Source organism: Archocentrus centrarchus, chromosome 10, assembly GCF_007364275.1.
Source record: "Archocentrus centrarchus isolate MPI-CPG fArcCen1 chromosome 10, fArcCen1, whole genome shotgun sequence".
Lineage (NCBI taxonomy): Eukaryota > Metazoa > Chordata > Actinopteri > Cichliformes > Cichlidae > Archocentrus > Archocentrus centrarchus.
In genome coordinates, this window is record NC_044355.1 from 7,202,643 (window position 1) to 7,221,826 (window position 19,184).

The window sequence follows — 19,184 nt, forward strand, 5'->3', positions numbered from 1 at the left end:
AAAATACTGTCATCATTCAGATTTTAGAAGTATCCAATCAGGTATAACAATGTTGCATGCATGTCAGTAGTACAGCATCTTACATAAACTATTTCCTCTTGTACAGTTGGTCGGAAAAAGGTGCTAGTATAGTTTTTTTTTTAATGTAATACACAGAGAGGTGATGTCAGTAGCAAGCCGCAATGCTTGTTGCATGGCTATTTCTGCTGCAGCAGTGATTGCTATTGCTGCAAACTCCAAACAAATAGTAAGTGCATTACACAGAAACAGATGACAGAAAATGCCCTAAAAAAATCCAAAAGTTATTCACATGAAGACAATTGCAGTAAAAAGGGAAATAACAGCTCTAGAATTAGGTTAAGTGAAGGTGTCAACACCCACCTAAATGAAAGCCACTCAAAGTTTTTTTGACAGGAAGTGCACATTTAATGCACTCAGCAGTTTGACCTACCTTTGCTGACTGGATTGCCAACAGGTCTCCAAGAAGAAGACAATGTCAGGATGCTTGTGTTGTGGATTACACTGCATTTTCTTCATCAAGGATGTGAGTGCTATTTTATTCAGTCTAAAAATGCTCTTGGTCAAGAATTTGCATGCCGATTGAGTCATATTACATCATATACTATTGTTACTCAATGTACTTTAATCTGTTATGTCAGATATGCTGGTTCCAGTAACCACGGTTCAGCTAGGTGAACCTGCAACTTTCATCTGTAGCTTATTTCAAACAGAGGTCCTCCCTCGACAAGTCCACTGGTACAAACAGACTGCCGGGGACACACTGAAAGTAATTGTGACGATGCAGAAATCTAAACCACCTAAGTATGCACCAGACTTTCCAACATCCAGATTGGAGCTTAATAACAATAGCAGTTTTAGCAGCCTGACCATTCTGAGGACAATCCAAGAGGATGAGGGGATGTATCACTGCGCAGTTTCAGAGTGGCTTTCAAATACTGTATGGACTGGGACATATTTGCTAATAGAAGGTAATCACAAAATCAGTACATTTCAAAATATTTTTCATTTTAATTATTTGTATGTAAATGTAATTTATTTTCCTTTACTGTGTTTTGTTTTGTGTTTGTAATTTTGGAGGCTTTCACCAGGATCTAACTTTGGGTATGTATTGTCCATCTTTGTTATTATTTTGGCAGTATTATTAGTATTACTTTTAAAATATTGTATGCTTGTAATATAAACAGTTCTATTCCCAACTAAAAACAAAGCTTTTATGACTTATAAAACTTTATATCCAATAGGAAAAATTCAGGGCACATTAAACTCTTCTGTTGTTCCGAGGTCGACAGTATCATATGGAACCAAACAGGACAGTCATGGTGACAGCATTAATTGACTATTAATTAAAACATTTTAATATACTATACTATACTGTAATTGATAAATTACACACAACTATCTATCATATTTTTAAAAAAAATTTACATTCACAAACAGTGAAGATGACTCGAGATTAAACATTATTTATTTTAACTTGTGTAACTTTTTGTCTCCTTTTGATGCAGTTCCAGGAAGCAGCACATGGTCATATGGATCCAGTACACTTATTTTTCTGCTGTGTGCTGTCATGGCTATAAGTCTGATTGTTATAGCCATCCTTATTGTTGCAATGAAGAAAGGCAACACGGATTACTGCAAAGGTAATAGCAGCTATTCAAAGTTTTCAAGGAAGCATTACATTTTAATTGCTGCATTCACAGTTGTTTTTTTTGTTTGTTTTTGTCATAATCCAGATGTTGTTCCTCTGCAAAAACCCTCTGCTATTCAGAAAAATCAACAGGTAAACTCATTAAAAATTGGGTTAACTTCATCAGAATAAAATGCTGTAGTTTTGATATTTCCCTCTTTTCCCTCCAGAATGCAGCGGGCGTCTTGTTTTATTCTACTGCTATTTTTGCCATGATGGAAACTGACAAAGGTGCAACAAAGCATGCAAAAGCAGCTGAGAGGGAGAGAATCTACACTGCTGTCAAGGCTTTTGGGTTGGATTCCACTGAATAATTTAGTTATTTGTTTAGCGCTAAATGACTTATTTTGTCACAGTACAGTACACATAATTTTAGGTATCATTTTGAGTATTTTTTTTAAGTATTTCAATTGAATGTATCTTTTTATACGTCTGTACACATGCATAGAACCTTCTCAGTCCCCAGTTTGGCGAAATACATTACTTTTCTCTTTCCCGAATTAAGTCAGACTTTATTTCACAAAAACAAAAACTGAGTTACACAATACTATCCAAGGAAAAACTACTGTAGTCAAAAGTAAAGATGTACAGTAAATAGGGATGCACTTGCATAATGAACTGGAGGAACACATTTCCGAGAGGTTTGCAGATTTTTAGAGAAAATTATTGAAATTATTGAAAATTATTGCAGCATTGATTATTACACCATTGAGTATTCTGTGTTCAAAAAAGTAGCACGACAAAGAAAATTACAAACTTTGAAAAAGTAAATGATCAACAAATTGTATTTGTGAAAAAAGACTATAAACCTGTAATAAAATGTCTATTATTTTGGAAAAAAAATTGAATGTAACAACCCAATATATGAACAATTTAATAATATGTCAAATAAAACACACTGTCTAGTACCAAAATGTTGCTTCTAGTGTGATTTTTAGCACTTTTGCCTCACTACAAGAAAGTACTTTGGTCTCCCACTGCAACACCATGACTTCACAACCATTGCACCAGTCAGCACTTGTGGTCTGCCAAGCTGGTGGTCACCACAACATTTAAGCAGTGATTCAATTGGTTCACACAGCATGTTCAATTAAACTAGCATATCCTCAAATTGGGTGTGTGACTGGCAGAGGAAGATAAAGCTTAGTTCAGTTTCATCAGCCACATTACTAACAGACCTGTTGAGTCAAAAAATCACTTAAACAGAACCTGTCTGAGAAACTGAAGATGGTTAAAAGAACTTAAAAAAAAAAAAAAAAAGCATGTCATGCCATGTAAATACAATCTATCAGTCTGGAAAGGGTTACAAAGCCAGGGCTGGACTCTATTCCACTCTGGAGTTGTCCTAGGTGAGAAGCAATGGGAACAGGTTGGTATATTAGAATCCTGCAGTTCTCTGCCTGTATGTTGGGGTTTTCCCTGGTGGATGAGATGGTTGCTTCTTTTTGCCTTCAGATCAGGGAATGGATCCTGACTGTCATTTGTGCCTATGCACCAAAAATAGTTCAGGGCATCCAACCTTCTTGGAGTCATTGGGTGGGGTGCTGGAGAGGATTCCATCTAGGGACTCCATTCTTCTTCTGGGGGGGCTTCAATGCTCATGTGGTCAACAACAGTGTGACCTGAAGGAGTGCGACTGGGAGGAGTGGCCTGCCCGATCTGAACCTGAGTGGTGGTCTTATTGGACTTCGGTGCTAACCACAGTTTGTACTTAATGAACGTTGTGTTTGAGCATAAGGGTGTTATTAAGTGCACTTGGCACCAGGACATCCAAGCCTGCAGGTCAGTGATTTAATTGTATAGTCAGATCTGTTGCTGTATTCCTTGGACACTCAGATGAAGTGAGCTGTCAACTGATCACCAGCTGGTGGTGAGTTGGATCAAAGGGTGGGGGAAGATGCCGGACAGACCTGGCACACCTAATATGTACTGGGGACACCTGGCAGAGGCCTCAGTCTGTAAAATCTTCAATTCCCACCTCCAGTACAGCCTCGATTGCATTCTGGTGGGTAAATTGGGCCAGAGTGATCCATACTCTGCACTTCCATTGCTGAATCAGCTGCAAAAAGCTACAGCTACAAGGTTGTTGTTGTTGCCTGTTGTGGCGGTAATCCCAGAATCGCATGGTAAACAACAGAGGTGAAGGGAGCCATCTGGCTGAAGAGGCTGACTTATTGGCTTGGTTAGCTTGTGGGACTCCAGAGGCAGCTGAGAGGTTCAGGCAGGCCAAGCAGAGTGTGGCTCTGGTAGTGGTTGACACAAAAACTTGGGTGTGAGAGGAGTTTGGTGAAACCATGGAACAAGACTTTCAGTCAGCCTCAGAGTGATTCTGGCAAACTCTCAGACAGCTCTGGAAGGGGAAGCGTGCTCTATTCATACTCTATACAATGGTAGTAGGATGCTGCTGACCTCAATTGAGCCAAGCAGTGGAAGAAACACTTTGACAAGCTCTTCAATTCCACTGTCATGAGTTCTGTATTGGAAACAGAATCTGGGGATGAGCAGGGACGATGTGACTGTGAGTGGGGGTGACAAGAAGGGAGACTGGAGGGTGTGCTTCAACTTTAGAGGGACATCTAGTACAAATAAAGGCACTAGTACTGTTCTGTGGAAAGCTACATTAATAAATAATGTGTTTAATGTAGTGTACATGACATACCACTTGATAATGTCTATAATCAAGGCAACTAGTCTGTTGACAGTAAGTAATGGCAACAATATCAGGAAAAAAATAAGCATGTTTAGGCATGTTTTTGCTTGTTAGAGCCCTGACCAGCTTAGGAGATGAGACTTGAGGTGAGGAGGAAGACATTTTAATAAGATGTGATACCTTTGTGTTTTCATTTCTTTGGTGAAGGGGACCCCTTCTCAGATAATAAAACATAGATATGAACTTTTATATCTTGAGAATGAAGGTGTAGGCATACATTTAAATGCCCCTCTATGGGGTTTGAAAAAGCAACTGGGCTTCTTTAAGTTTCTTGAAGATGTTTCACATCTCATGTTTTAGAGCATCTTCAGCTCTAAAACCAAATGGTGGTATTTAAACCCCAGTGGGCGTAGTCCCCTGGAGGTGTTCATTGACCTACTATTGTCTATGTGTGTAATCATATGTGCCAAGGTGTGAAAAAAAGGTCTGGGGTGTTACAATCAGTGGTTCAAAACCACCATTTAGTTTTAGAACTGAAGAAGCCGTTTTGGATGAGAGCTGAAACGTCTTCAGGAAATTTGTCCAGTCGCTTCTTCAGGTTCCAGAGACTACCGTCAGTATTTAAACCCAGTAATCATTAGTCCTTACAACCATTACTGCCAAATTCAAATTGTCATACAGTTTCCCTCATGCTACGTTTGGCTTCCATGTTATTCTTGTTTCCATGTGTCAGATTTATCTCCTGTAGTTTAGAGTGTGCTGGTTGCCCTTCAACTTTCTACTGTTCCTGGAAAAAAGCCTGCCTATCCCACATTACACTCCATTAAGCCCCCACCAACCAGCATTGCTTTCTTCCTTTACCATTCACACTCTGCCAATGTCAGACTTACTTTACAGTACACCAAGGGTGGAATTTTTTTAATAAAACTGCATCACCTGCCAATGCTGGTCCTGAACTTTTCTGTCAGTAAGAGTTGCTGTTTTTGCTGCTGTGAGAATGTAAGTGTGGAGTGTGGAATTTTTATGCTAAAATCTTGTTTTCTGAGCTTGATATTATTCTGAATTGTCTTCTACCACCAACATGGAGTTGGTGTACAGTATGTGACTTTTTTCAGACGGTTTGCACTGAAATGTGTTATGAACATAGACTTTAATTCTGTTTGTCATCTGTGCTAAACCAGCTCTAAAGGGGATGTTGTTTGAGCGTGCTCTTCATTTCTTCTGAGGGGAAAATAAATATTTTACTTGCTTGTTTATATAGTATTTCTCTGAGATGCATATTTTAATAAATTTCTTGCAGCAGAGTACATACCACGAGCAGTGGTAGCTTTCTTTTAAATTAAAAGACAAATTCAGAACACAGCTTGTGCACAAAAGAACCAGCGAGCAAAAAAAAAAAAAAAATTAAAAAGTAAACACCTGGATAACTGCAATGAAAGACAAAAGAAAGGTGAAATGTTTCACAAAGCCAGGGATGAGACCAGTGTGAGAGGAAGTGTACTTTTGAATCTATTAACCAATCAGATGCATTTTAACAGTATAAGCTATGACCATCCCACCTCCTTCACTCACTGAAGAACATCCTTAACAAAACACACTGTCAAGATGATCGTGGTATGGATTACAGCGATTTTTCTTCATCAAGGATGTAAGTGCTTTTTAATTTTAATAATTTCCTTTGCTTATACTTATACTAATGATTAATAGAATTATCATTTTTACATTAGCACTTTTATGTAGTTAATGCTTTATTTACTTATTAAATTTACTTTTACTTCAGATTCTCTGGTTCCAATGGAAACAGTTCAGCTTGGTGAATCAGCGACCTTAACATGTGCTTTACCCAAGGGGCTCCAGAGTGGAGAAGTCCACTGGTATAAGCAGAGTGTCGGGGATACTCTTAAACTCATCATGACACTGTTTAAATCTGCCGCACCTCAGTATGGTCCTGAATTTTCAAAATCAAAATTTAAAGTACATAATGATAATAATTTTAGCAATCTGACCATTTTGAAAACAGTCCAAGAAGATGAGGGACTCTATCACTGTGCACTCACAGAATGGATCAGAACTAACTGGAGCTGGACATATTTGCTCGTTAAAGGTGATTACACATCCACATTTACAAACTTTTAAATATTCTCTGTATATGTCCTGAAGAATTTATTTTTTGTATTACACAGGAAACACTCAAAGAACATCAAGCTATACAGTTGTTCAGTGGCCAGTGGTATCAGATCCAGTCAGTCCAGGAGACTCAGTGATGCTTGAGTGTTCAGTCCTCTCTGATTCTGACAAGAAGACGTGTTCAGGCGAGCATAATGTCATGTGGTTCAAAGACGGGTCATCTTATCCAAGCATCATCTACACTGATAGAAATAAACATAATGAATGTGAGACAAGATCTGAGACTCAGAAGAGATGTATTTATCGCTTCTCTAAGAACGTCAGCTCCTCTGATGCTGGGACTTACTACTGTGCTGTGGCCGCATGTGGGGAGATATTATTTGGAAGTGGAACTGCACTGAATATTCAAGGTACCTGTGTCATAGATTGATAATTAGAAAATTATTTGTGTGTAAATTTCTTAGTTAATATTTTGGTATAAAACAAGTAATTTTTATTTCACATTCACAGTTGTTTCATCAGGCGGTGATAATAAACACTGTTTATTTATCTGTTATTTTATGTCTTTTAATATTGTTCCAGGAGACTGCATGTGGTCACAGAGTGCCAGGATGGTTATTTTTCTGCTGTGTGTTGTTTTGGCTCTTTGCCTGATTGTTATTGCCATCCTCATTTGCACGTCAAAACAAAACAGCACAGATAATTGTGAAGGTAAGTAAAGTTGATCATAGCTCTCTCAACAAAAAATTAAAATATGAAGTTTTGCATTTGTATTAATTGTTATTTACATATTCCATAAGTTGCTGTTCTGCAGAAAAACTTTAATGATCAGAAAAAACAACAGGTAAAGTACTTAAAGCTAGGGTTATCCTCATAAAATAATAATAAAAAGCTTAATGGTGTTTGGCTTTTAATATTTCCAGTATTTTTCTTTGATATATTTTCCCAGAATAAGGACACATGGATGTTTTCTGCTGTTGTCTTTACCACGATGAAAGCTGACAGAGGGGCATTAAAGGATGCAAAAACAGTGGCGAAGCAGCGGATCGACACAGCATGCAAAGTTTTTGGGCTGGATTAGCGAATTGGCTAGCCTGCTGAGCATCTCTTTGTATCCAATAACCTAGTTAATCTTTGCTTTTTGGTACGTGTATTTTGCATTTCTCTGCTGACATGAGAATTTTCTCATGTGTGGTTATGATTATTATACTGTAAAAATTTTGTTTAATATGTATCTCAGCTGAAAGAGCAGTGATTCTGAGTACCTTGCATTATAATCTGTATCCAGACAAAAAAAAATCTGAAACAATGAACTATTAAAAGTTTATTTGCCTCAGTTATTGCTTCCCATACTGTTGCAGTCTTGTAATAAAATGTTTCTAGAATTTATTCATATTGTTACTGTGCATCAGCATAATTTGTAAATCTCTCCAACTATGTAAATAAATAATACTTTTAGTACCAAAATATTATTTAAAAAGAATGTTCAGCATAAAGTATTTTGCATCAGTTTTAGAGGATTTCCATTGGAAGAAAAATCATTAAATGCACTGCTAAATTTTTTTTTTAAATAGCACAGCAAAACTGTGGGCTGAGCTACCTGTGCAACCTCTGTATGGTCCAGGAATTGCCTCATGCTACCAGTACTGACCCTAGCAAAATGCAAAAATGCAAACCAAACCCAAAAACAAGTGAAAAAACAGTCATAAAGATGAGAAGATAAAACATGTCAAAGATACAACATATAAGATATATTCATCATTTGTCACCTTAAAAAATACTGACATAAATGTTCTTGGAATTAATCAAAGTAACTGAAGAGCTGGGACCCAGAACCACCACACCCACATATAAAGACAAAGACAAATCCACATCAACTCACCCTCTGACAGTAGAAGCCTACCCCCTGGAAGGAGAAAGCCAACTGGCTGAGGGGGCATGGATAATGCCCAGGCAGGAAGGGACCCAACAGTAACAGGAGCAGAAGATGCCAGCCACCCAGCCCAGAGCCAGAACCAGCCACTTCAAGCTCCCCAGGTCCCACACCCCAAGATCACGAGACAACACCCACCCGAGCCCCACCACCACCAACAACCTGGGCAGACCAGTAAGAATTATGTGTGATGTATGTGCTTCTATATCTAATTCACACACATCACCTAAAATGCATAGCGTGGATGAGGCTGGGATAGTCAGCAGCTCTATACAGTTATTAGGTTTCGGGGCACTCAGGGACCAGGTGGGTTTGGTCAGCTTTTATTTATTTTTTTTTCACTTTTTTCCCCTTAATAAATTAAATGATAAAACTGCATTTTGTATTTACTTGGGTTACCTTTATCTAATACTGTGTCATGAAATTTACAGTTAGGGTACAAATATAAGTTTTCCATCATATTTTTTTTTCACTGGCAAAGAATCACACTTACTTGGCGAGCATCAGAGATCCAACACTCGTGTCTCACATTACTGAGCTCTTCATACACAAATGGAACATTTAGTCACAAAGTGATGAATGTTTCAAAGCAGAAAAAGGTCACTGCCTATTTAGCAAATATGTTGCATATTTTTATTTGATGAAAGATATATTTATTAGTAGCTTTTGGAAGCAGTGTGTTAGCAGTACCAGTGTCTTTACTCTGATCACTTAAAGCATGATTGAAATTTGTGTTTCTATAGCAATTTATACTATAAATATTTATATAATTTATATAGGTGATACGTCACCCAAAGGCTCATGAAGTCTTAGTAGTTAATATGAGTATTTTAGCCCTCTCCAGACCAGATGAGCAATCAATCTGACACAGAAACTAAAGGTGAACCACAACCTTAAGCATACCCTTTCTTATTGTTCTTTTTTGACTATAAATGGGACCACAATTTACTAATAATCACCACGAGGTATTAAATAAGTCATAAACTAACCATTAAAGTATTTACTGAGCTCATAGGTCAAGCAATAGGGTCATTTTTTTCATTTTATTCAGCTGAACATCTTTTCACAACTATTTGAAAGAATGCATGTTTAAGGCACTGCTGAGTTAGATTAACTGTTCACACCTGTGATTACAGCTTTAATATACAATCTATGTGCTAAATTCTTGCACCACACTTTTAAGCAAACACCCTGTGAGAACCACTTCATTTCAAACATTAAAGATTTCAAGAATGTTTTGAAGCAGACTTCTCAATACTTAAAAGAGGCCTTCTCAAACAATGCGAGCTACATTGCATGTGTTCACCAGTGAGTTTGAAGGAAAGCTGCAGGGGACAATGAGAGGAAATGTGGCCAAAACCACACATACACTCAAGAGGTGTAGATACCTCACACAGAAGTCTATCTGACACAGAGACAAAGTGAAAGAGCACAGCGTAATTGTGTCATTTGTCACAGAGACAGCTTTGGATTCTTAGCAGCTTTGTTAAATATATGGAAAATTCCTAAACTTCACTGATTATAATAAAGAAATACATCACAATGTGTGTCTTTTCTACCATTTGTCATTATTTTCCAACAAATGTGAGATTCCTATACTCGAAAGATACATGCAAAAGTTTCCTGCTTCAGTGGGCCTAAACGTCAAAGCTTGATAGAGTTTTCATGAACTATTAATAATTTTAAATGCTGAAACTTTGATTCAGTGGTCTGAATGTCTTCTGTAAAAGGTGTGTTAAGCTGTGGTTTCTGCCCATTTTGTGGCCATTTGACAAATGGTGACTCCTTTGTTGCCCTCTGAGGCTTTTTACTCAGAACAGCTCTCAGTATGAGCTTTCAGCAGCACATGCTTCCGCAAACTAACATTAGCTGAATAAATTGAACTGATTATTTTAGTTGCAGTTGCTTAATAATTTGCTTCTTTCTTTCTTTTTTCATTGAACAGCATCTTCATTTTTACACTATGAAATTGGTCTATTAATTCTCCTTTTATTGTAATTATTGCAATCTGTTCATCCACTATTATTTTAGGCTGAGGGTGCATCAGAATTCTTAAACCATACTTTTACTGAAATGGCCAGTTGATTTCCGCCTCCCCTTATCTCTCTGTAACTGCCAACAAAGAGTTCAAACCACTTGAAAGTGTGACTGAAAACTGTCAGAGCATGATGGAGGAGCAGGTGTGGTCATGTGTGTAACCCTTTCACAACATTTTGCTGCTCCTGTAATCATAAAAAAAAAAAAGAATTGTGCAATTTCACTTGCTTTTTGACAAAACAGTGGTATAAGTGGAAGCAGATACCTGATAATAAAGAGAGACAGAGAGAGAGGGAGCGTAGGAGGAAGAAAAACCCCTTTGTACACCTTTGGTTGAAAGCCCAACCATAGCAGCGCTTAAGTTTGCATATACATGTATCACAATTATGTTTATCTTTCACAAAATAAAATAAAACACACAAAAAAATGAATATAATGTATTCAGAATATACCTCCACCTGTCCATGCTCTCTTTCATCTGTTACCTGCTCTTAGTACAGATCACAGTGTCGTACATGCGAGCATCAGAGTCCATGGAGACTCCTGCCCGATCTCATCTGTCCAAATGTCCATCATCACTGCAAAGAAGAATGGGCTCAGAAAAGATACCTGATGTAGATTCCTGCAACACACTCACATACTTCTCTGTAACTCCTGACTTCCTGATGCAGTACCATAGCTCCTCTTTTGGTACCCAATCATATCGTTTCTCTAGATCCACAAAGACACAGTGCAGCTCCCTCTGACCTTCCCGATACTTCTCCAACAACACTCTCAAAGCAAACACTGCATGTGGAGTGCTCTTTGTTGGCATGAACCCATACTGCTGCTCGCTGATTATCACTGGTTTTTACTACTGTCAGACAGCATGCTACGACATTTTTGGAGGGACATTTTCTGAGAATCAAAGGTAAATAAAAGGTGTGTGTCTATGCACATAATTTTATATTTTCAACTAAATCTAGCTGAATCTAAATTTTTGAATGAATAGTTGTAAACAGCTAACTGATCATCTGCAGATAAATGGCTTATTTGAATAGTTCCAGTCTGGTTTCAGAATTCATCACAGCACAGAAACAGCATCAGTGAAGGTTACTAATGGCACTCGTCTCTGTGCTTGTCCTGTTAGACCTCAGTGCAGCCTTCAATGCCACTGACGACAATATTTTCCTACAGAGACTAGATCATGCTGTAGGTATTACAGGAAATGCACAGTGGGGATTTAAATTGTATTTTTTTTGTTTGTTTGTTTTTTTAAACCTTTATTTTACCAGGTAAAAATGTTTGAGAACTAGTTCTCATTTACAAACATGACCTGGCCAAGAGGCCCCAATCGAATTAGGTCCACTACACATAAATACACATAAATATAAACATATAAACATACAAACATACCAAAAGCAATGAATCAATCAATAAATCAGAGATTTAACATGGAGTATGCATGTAAATGATGACAACTGGATAAAAACAGGAATGAGAAGAAGAGTACATGAGTTAGCAAAAAGGGAGAGAGTTGACATTAACATGTTTGTGTGATTGTACGTGTGTATGAGTATAGATAGGAGAAAGTGTATGTGGGTATGTAAATTAGTGTGACCTGGGGTGGTCAGCATGAGCAATGGTCAACTATAATCTGTTGAGTTTTATGGTTGAAAGTAGTAGGAGATGTTAAAGTTGGAATTTTGAGGGAGCTTTGTAAAGTATTCCAGTCATTTGCTGCAGCCAAAAACAGTAGAGGTTTTGGAAATGGTGAGCTTATTGTATTCACTTGACCTTGTTCGATATTTATTGTGAGCTACATGAAGAAGAGATGACAGATAAGGTGGTGTCTTGCCCAGGATTATCTTATAGATGAAGTGAAACCAGTGATGGAGCCGCCGGGTATGAAGGGAGGACCAGCCCACCAGTTTGTAGAGGTCACAATGATATTTATCTGATCAATTCCAATTTATGCATATAAATTGTTAGTCTTCGTCACACACAAAAGTTCCTCAGGTTTCTGTGCTGGAACCAATACATTTTACATTAAACATGCTTCCCTTATTATTATAAAACACTGAATAAATTTTCATCACTACACAGATGATACCCAACTTTATTTATTTATGAAGCCAGATTTCATAAATCAAGTCCTTAAACTACAGGCATGTCTTAATGATGTAAAGATCTGGATGTGTAAAGGCTGGCTGTGTGGCAGGCAGCTTGTGGACTAGCAAAATAATACAGGAAGTAACTACATGGGAGGCAAACCAAGAATCGAACCAAACATAAATAAAGATAAACTCAAAAGTCCAAAAAACACAAAATGCTGGGTCCTAGATCCAGTACCATGACAGGATGTTCTGTAATTTTCTTCTATTCTTCTCTTTTATTTCTTCTATTAAATTCCCTAAAAATCTGTGGCCCTAAAAATCTCAGAAACCTTATGTCTAACCAGATACTTACTTTGAGTGGCATTACCTCGGCCTCCAGTAACACTGTGAGAAACTTTTTTGATCAGGATCTGTCCTTCAACATTAATCTGCATCTGTGAAATAAATACCAAATTTAGAAACTTCCTGCTAGTTCATGTATCTATTATCTCTAGGCTGGACCATTGAAATTCATTATTATCTGCCTGTTATAGAAGTTCCCTAAAAATACTCCAGTTCTTCCAGAACACTGCAGTGAGAGAATTAACAGTGATTTAAAAAAAGCGCGATCATGCTCCCATGTGGATTTTCTTCATGGGCTCCCTGTTACACTGAGAGGTGGATCACATGACCCTGAACCACTCCTCAGTTATGGTTCCATAGCCTCAGACTACTGCGGGACTTCATGTGCTACAGTGTGATGCACTTCTCTACACATTTCTTTTCACTTCTCAGGTGTTTATATACTGTACCCCCACAGTATGTCATTAAATCCTTGTCTTCTCTCCCTTAGTCTTTTCTCTTCCTTCTCTTTCTCCTCACCTCACCAATCAGTCACAGCAAATCTCTCCTGGTTCTGTCAGAGGTTTCTTCCTGTTAAAAGGGAGTTTTTCCTTCCCACAATTGCAGAGTACTTGCTCATGTGGGTCATTTGATTGTTGAGATTTACTGTAGGGTCTGTAACCTACAGCATAAAACTGTTGCTGTGATTTCACAAGATAAAACCCGAATTGATATAACATTTACTGGTCAGCTGGCGGCTGAATTAACACGTTATGCAATCATATCAATTTGAATGTAATTTTAAAAAAGTATCCACAGTGTTGTTGTAAATACACTTCTTGGGTATCATGTCAAGGGTGTAGTAGAGTTTCGATACCATCATCACTGTTTGCAGTTTTAAATATGCTTTCCCAGCTTGTACAAAGAAAGCCTGCCCTACAGTATACACCCCGAGCATTTATGTCTCAGTGAGGCAAATCTGAATTCTAATCCTGTAGTCTAAGTTTAGCCTCTCTTCCTTTAGCCATCAACACTTTCTCAGCATATGTGATTTTTTTTTTCTTTTTTTAAGTGGTTTGACTTGAATTTTTTTATCATTATTATTATTAAAATGCAATCCTAGTTTTTGCAGGTTCTAAAACATCTTATCAAAAATGGGTACATTGCTTGGTCTTAATTCATTTGGAGGGACAAAAATATTGTGGCTCCTTGCTGCTATATGCATTATAAGCATTTTTCTGAGAATGCAATACATTTCTTGCAGTACAGTACATTTAAGAAACACTGGAAGCTTTCTTTTAAGTCTGAAGACCAGAATAACAATCACCCAGAACAATACTTACACAGAAAAGTGTTCAAAACAACCATCGATTGAAAAAAGTAACTGCACAATACAATATCACGGCAAAGCGTGTAACAGACATGTTGGTTCACTGTGTAGATTTCATACTTTGCCTGTCCTAGGTGTGAAATGGACATGCATGCTTAAAATAACAGTAAGCTGCAGTACCGCCAGGGTGCAAAACGTTATTTAAAGCCAAACAAGCTACATAGCTGATATGTAAATTTCCCCTCAGTACACCCATCATGTTGTCTTTTTATTTTTCTTAAATGTAATATTGTTTAAAGGGCAGTTAATCAGTACAAAGGTGGCAGAAAGTTTTTGGCCAGAAGTAAAATATCACATCTTGGTGATACTCCATGTTACTGCAACTCAAGCATGCATGTCCATTTCACACCTACGACAGGCAAAGTGAGAAATCTGCACAGCAGACCGATGGCACACTCTTTCCCGTGATACTGGTTTGAACTGCAATGAAGGATGAAAGAGAGGCAATCTTTCACAAAACCAAGGAAGGGCCAGCATATTTTTGAGATGTACTTTTCTGATAACCAATCAGATGCATCTTAAAGATATAACCATCCCACCTCCTTCAACCATTGAAATATGAACATCGCCGCTAACAAAAGACACTGTCAACATGATCGTGGTGTGGCTTACACTGATTTTTCTTCATCGAGGATGTAAGTGCTTTTTAAAAAATCTTCTCTGATAATTTTCTTAGTTAATAATTTACATGCTAAAAAAATATAACTAATAGAATTAACATGTTCCAGCAGATTTTTTGCTGGTCATAATTTTTTCTGTTTTTTCCTTTTTATTCAGATTCTCTGGTTCCAGTGAAAACAGTTCAGCTTGGTGAAGCAGTGACATTATCATGTGATTTACCAATAAAAGAGTTTGGCACTAGAATAATTTACTGGTACAAGCAGAGCGTCGGGGATGGTCTGAAATTAATAGTGACACAGTCAAAATCCGCAACACCAGAGTATAGCCCTGAATTTTCTAGAACAAGATTTGATGCACAAAAGCATGAGAACTTTAGCAACCTGACCATTATGAACACAGTCCAAGGGGACGAGGGACTCTATCACTGTGGAATAGCTGAGTGGATGTATCCCATTCAGTGGAGTGAGACATATTTGTTAGTAAAAGGTAAGACTGCCTTACTTTCACAAACTTTAAAGTTTCAGCTGTGAACTTTAAGGGACGTATGTTTTGTAATACACAGGAAATACTCAGAGGACATCAGCCTATACTGTTCTTCAGTGGCCAACAGTATCAGACCCACTCCATGCAGGAGAATCAGTGACTCTGCAGTGTTCAGTCCTCTCTGACTCTAACAGTGAGACGTGTCCAGGAGGTCACAGTGTGTTCCTGTTCAGGGAAGGATTACAAACACCTCATCCTAGCATCATCTACACTGATGGAAACAAACATCATGAATGTGAGAATAGATCTGAGGCTCAGCAGAGATGTGTTTATCGCTTCTCTAAGAACATCAGCTCCTCTGATGCTGGGACTTATTACTGTGCTGTGGCCGCATGTGGGGAGATATTATTTGGAAATGGAACTAAACTGGATATTCAAGGTACCTGTGCCATTGACTGTTAGTTTGAAAATTTGAATATTTAAGTGTATAATTAGTAGTTACTATTTGGGTGTAAAATTTGAAATTTTTATTTCACATTTATATTAATCTCATCAGGAGGTGATGTTAAACATTATTTAAAATTACTTATCTGTTACTGTATATATATATATATATATATATTATTCCAGGAGACTGCATGTGGTCACAGAGTCCCAGATCAGTTATTTTTCTGCTGTGTGCGGTCTTGGCAGTAAGTCTGATTGTTATAGCGGTCCTCATTTGCCCAATCAAGAAAAATAACAATGACCATTACAAAGGTAATTACATTTAATCAAAGTCCTCTAGATAACAAATTTAAATACAGAGTTTTCCATTTGTATTAATATTTATCTATATATTCCATAATCCATCTCCTGTCGTGAAGAAAAACTTTAATGATCAGAAAAAACAGCAGGTAAAGTACTTAAAGATAGAATAATCTCTCTATAGTAATGAAAACTTAATGGTGTTTGGGTTTAATATTGCTAATGTTTTTCATTGATCTATTTTCCCTGAATAAGGACACGTGGATGTTTTCTGCTGCTGTATTTACACTGATGAAAGCTGACAGAGGTGTATTAAAGGACGGCACAACAGTGGAGAGGCAGCAGATCTACACAGCATGCAAGGCTTTGGGGCTGGATTAGTGAATTAGCTTACTTATTTAACATCCGTTGGTATGTGATAATTATCATTAATGCTTATTAGTTGCAGCACTCTTGTACTCATATTATAGTTTGTATATGTTTGTCTATTGTTTGGATTGAAGTCATCTTATTCATGCACTGTGCACATTTCCATGTCAGGATCATCTCAGAAGTGCAACATTCCTGGATTAGTCTGGTTGTGAATATTTGTTCACTTTGTCTCATTTCATGTTGTTTTTTTTTTCTGTCTGTTACAAAGAAAAAAAAATCCTTCAAAATCTTCAAAAAACATCTTAAAGCAATAAATCACACCATTACTGGGTGTGACTGGATGGCCAACTAGTTAGTTTATTCCCTGCTGTCTTTTCCCACATTTATTGTTTAGCTCCACAACAACCATCCAGTAAAGAAGTTAATATGCCAAACTTTTTTTTTCTCAAATGAGGTCATTTGTGATCATTTATGGTTATGGTTCTTATACTGGGGGAATGAATTTAATTTGTATCCCAACAGTATTTTTTCGGCATGTAACTTCAACCAACCTATCAGAGATTTTGCTGCAGATTTCAGCATTAGGATGAAAGAGCAGTGATTTTGAGTACCTTGCATTAGAATCTGAATCAAGACAAAGAACTGTGCAACAGTGAGCTGTTAAAAGTAAGTTTATTTTTTATTGGACAGATTCATAATGTTTCAGTGTGTGTCAACATGATTTGTAAATCAGCTGTGTAAGTAAATAAAACACGTTTTACTGCCAAACTGTTATTATCCAAAACAGAAGTTGTTTATTTTTCAGCTTTCTAAACATTTGCCAGAGTGAATTCAACAGTTTAACAGCTCCTTTCTGTGTGGAGTTTGCATGTTCTTCACATGTATGCATGCGTTCTCTCTGGGTACTCTGGCTTCCTCCCACAGTCCAAAGATATGAATGTAATTCGATTAATTGATGATTCTAAAATGACCATAGGTGTGAATGGTTATCTGTCTCTATGTATTAGCCCTGCGACAGACTGGTGAAGTACCCTGCCTCTTGCCCTATCACAGCTGCATAAGCTCCAGCCCCTCTACCCTAAACTGGGTATGTGGAAGAAGATGGATATTCACCGCTTGTTCCCTCATAAAATACTGCCATGTACATTGTTGCAATTCATCAAAAAAAAAAAAAAAAAAAAGCAGTGCTCTCCTACAAAATGAGCTGATCCCCAGAGATTTTAGAAAATAAAAAGTATTTCCACAGAGGAATGACTTCCCAATATTGAAATATTTTTTTCTTAACACACATTAAAAAGCCTGCCCTTCTTGGCCTGTACAGAGAGAGCTAACAGCAGCGTACACACAGTCTTGTGGCGACTCTCTCCTCTTCTTCCCTCTTTTTACACTCCTTGCAGAGAAATCCACTGATGAATATGTCAGAGACTGAAATGACAGATATTTCCGATTTCATTAGTGGGGCATCAGAATCAATTTAACTGATATGATTATGTTAAATATCTGCTTTACTTTTCTTTCAAGAAATGTTCTGATTCTAAGACTTTGTGGGTATTTTTTAGCAGTCTGATAAACCTCATATCTTCATTCCAATTTATTAGTGCATTGTATAGAAAAACAAAATAAAATGGTCAGATTATAGATTATATATATAGATGGCTTGTATACTGTGAGTATGATGTAATGCATGTACCTATAAGCCAAATGTATATTTACCAAAACATTTCCTTGGTCCACAGTTGGCATGTCATATCCAACATGACTGGAGCTTTGCATTTCCCCTATAAAAAACAAATAAACAAACAAACAAAACTGACCTTTGAATTTCTGAGTTTACATATGAGAATATAGTTACAGCTGTCATTACTCTGTCTCACTAAAAGCCACCTATAGAAAGACAGATTAATTCTTGCCTTAGCAAACACATTCCTTGCAGTCTCATACCCATTGTACCTCCACTCCTGTAATTATACAGAAAGATTAACCCTATTGGGGCTTTGAGGAACCAGGAGTCCTTTCTGAGGCCAGACCTCGGAGAAAGCTCAATGGCAAGCAATTGGTGGTTGGGGCCTGGATCCATGAGGCTTGGTAACAGGTAAAGGATGGGGACCTAGACATGTTGGCAATGCAGACTGGTTTGGGGCATATGGCAATACTGCCAGATGGAGAAGCACGATTCATCACTCCAGAGACCACATCTCCACTGATCTAGAGTCCAGTGGTGGCATTGCTTTACAGCACTGCATCGGATGCTTTGGATTGCGCATTGTAATGTAAGGCTTGTATGCAGCTGCTCAGCCATAGAAACCCATTCCATGAAGCTCTCTACATACTGTACTGTTCTTGAGCTAATCTCAAGGCCACATGAAGTTTGGAGGTCTGTAGTGATTTACTGTACAGGAAGTTGACTCTGCACACTATGCAAATCACTGACCCTGCACTGTGATTTTACGTGGCTGAGTTGATGTCATTCCCTATCACTTCCATGTTGTTATAATCCCACTAACAGTTGACTGTGGAATATTTAGTAGCGAGGAACTTTTGTGACTGGACTTCTCACACAGGTGGCATCCTATCATGCTGGAAATCACTGAGCTACTGAGAGTGACCAATTCAATTCAATTCAATTCAATTCAATTCAATTCAATTCAATTCAATTCAATTCAATTCAATTCAATTCAGATCAATTCAATTCAATTCAA

General features: G+C 37.6%; 3 protein-coding genes across 4 annotated transcripts; all 3 read left to right on the forward strand.

Moving 5' to 3' along the window:
* The first annotated feature begins 466 nt into the window (after positions 1 to 466).
* Positions 467 to 2,588, forward strand: LOC115786407 (uncharacterized). Of its 2 annotated transcripts, XM_030738532.1 has the most exons (7): positions 467 to 544; positions 660 to 989; positions 1,099 to 1,122; positions 1,263 to 1,340; positions 1,527 to 1,661; positions 1,755 to 1,801; positions 1,879 to 2,588. In XM_030738532.1, exons 1-7 carry the CDS (start codon positions 502 to 504, stop codon positions 2,020 to 2,022), a joined length of 801 nt encoding a protein of 266 aa, XP_030594392.1. In that variant the 5' UTR covers positions 467 to 501; the 3' UTR covers positions 2,023 to 2,588. The 2 variants fall into 2 exon arrangements, with proteins under 2 accessions (XP_030594392.1, XP_030594394.1); XM_030738534.1 differs by lacking the exon at positions 1,263 to 1,340.
* A 3,357-nt stretch (positions 2,589 to 5,945) lies between these two features.
* Positions 5,946 to 7,566, forward strand: LOC115786406 (signal-regulatory protein beta-2-like). Its single transcript, XM_030738531.1, has 6 exons — positions 5,946 to 6,006; positions 6,139 to 6,462; positions 6,542 to 6,895; positions 7,068 to 7,196; positions 7,286 to 7,329; positions 7,435 to 7,566. Exons 1-6 carry the CDS (start codon positions 5,964 to 5,966, stop codon positions 7,564 to 7,566), a joined length of 1,026 nt encoding a protein of 341 aa, XP_030594391.1. The 5' UTR covers positions 5,946 to 5,963.
* A 7,288-nt stretch (positions 7,567 to 14,854) lies between these two features.
* On the forward strand, positions 14,855 to 16,550 carry LOC115786502 (signal-regulatory protein beta-2-like). The gene is made up of 6 exons (XM_030738671.1): positions 14,855 to 14,897; positions 15,040 to 15,369; positions 15,446 to 15,805; positions 15,997 to 16,125; positions 16,219 to 16,261; positions 16,362 to 16,550. Exons 1-6 carry the CDS (start codon positions 14,855 to 14,857, stop codon positions 16,492 to 16,494), a joined length of 1,038 nt encoding a protein of 345 aa, XP_030594531.1. The 3' UTR covers positions 16,495 to 16,550.
* The last annotated feature ends 2,634 nt before the right edge of the window (positions 16,551 to 19,184 follow it).

Coding starts and splice junctions, on each gene's coding strand:
- LOC115786502 (XM_030738671.1), top strand. CDS start 14,855: ATGATCGTGGTGTGGCTTACACTGATTTTTCTTCATCGAGGAT. Junction 15,806..15,996: donor AACTAAACTGGATATTCAAG/GTACCTGTGCCA, acceptor ATATTATTCCAG/GAGACTGCATGTGGTCACAG. Junction 16,126..16,218: donor TAACAATGACCATTACAAAG/GTAATTACATTT, acceptor TCCATAATCCAT/CTCCTGTCGTGAAGAAAAAC.
- LOC115786406 (XM_030738531.1), top strand. CDS start 5,964: ATGATCGTGGTATGGATTACAGCGATTTTTCTTCATCAAGGAT. Junction 6,463..6,541: donor GACATATTTGCTCGTTAAAG/GTGATTACACAT, acceptor TGTATTACACAG/GAAACACTCAAAGAACATCA. Junction 7,197..7,285: donor CAGCACAGATAATTGTGAAG/GTAAGTAAAGTT, acceptor ATATTCCATAAG/TTGCTGTTCTGCAGAAAAAC.
- LOC115786407 (XM_030738532.1), top strand. CDS start 502: ATGCTTGTGTTGTGGATTACACTGCATTTTCTTCATCAAGGAT. Junction 1,123..1,262: donor TCACCAGGATCTAACTTTGG/GTATGTATTGTC, acceptor TATATCCAATAG/GAAAAATTCAGGGCACATTA. Junction 1,802..1,878: donor CTATTCAGAAAAATCAACAG/GTAAACTCATTA, acceptor TTTTCCCTCCAG/AATGCAGCGGGCGTCTTGTT.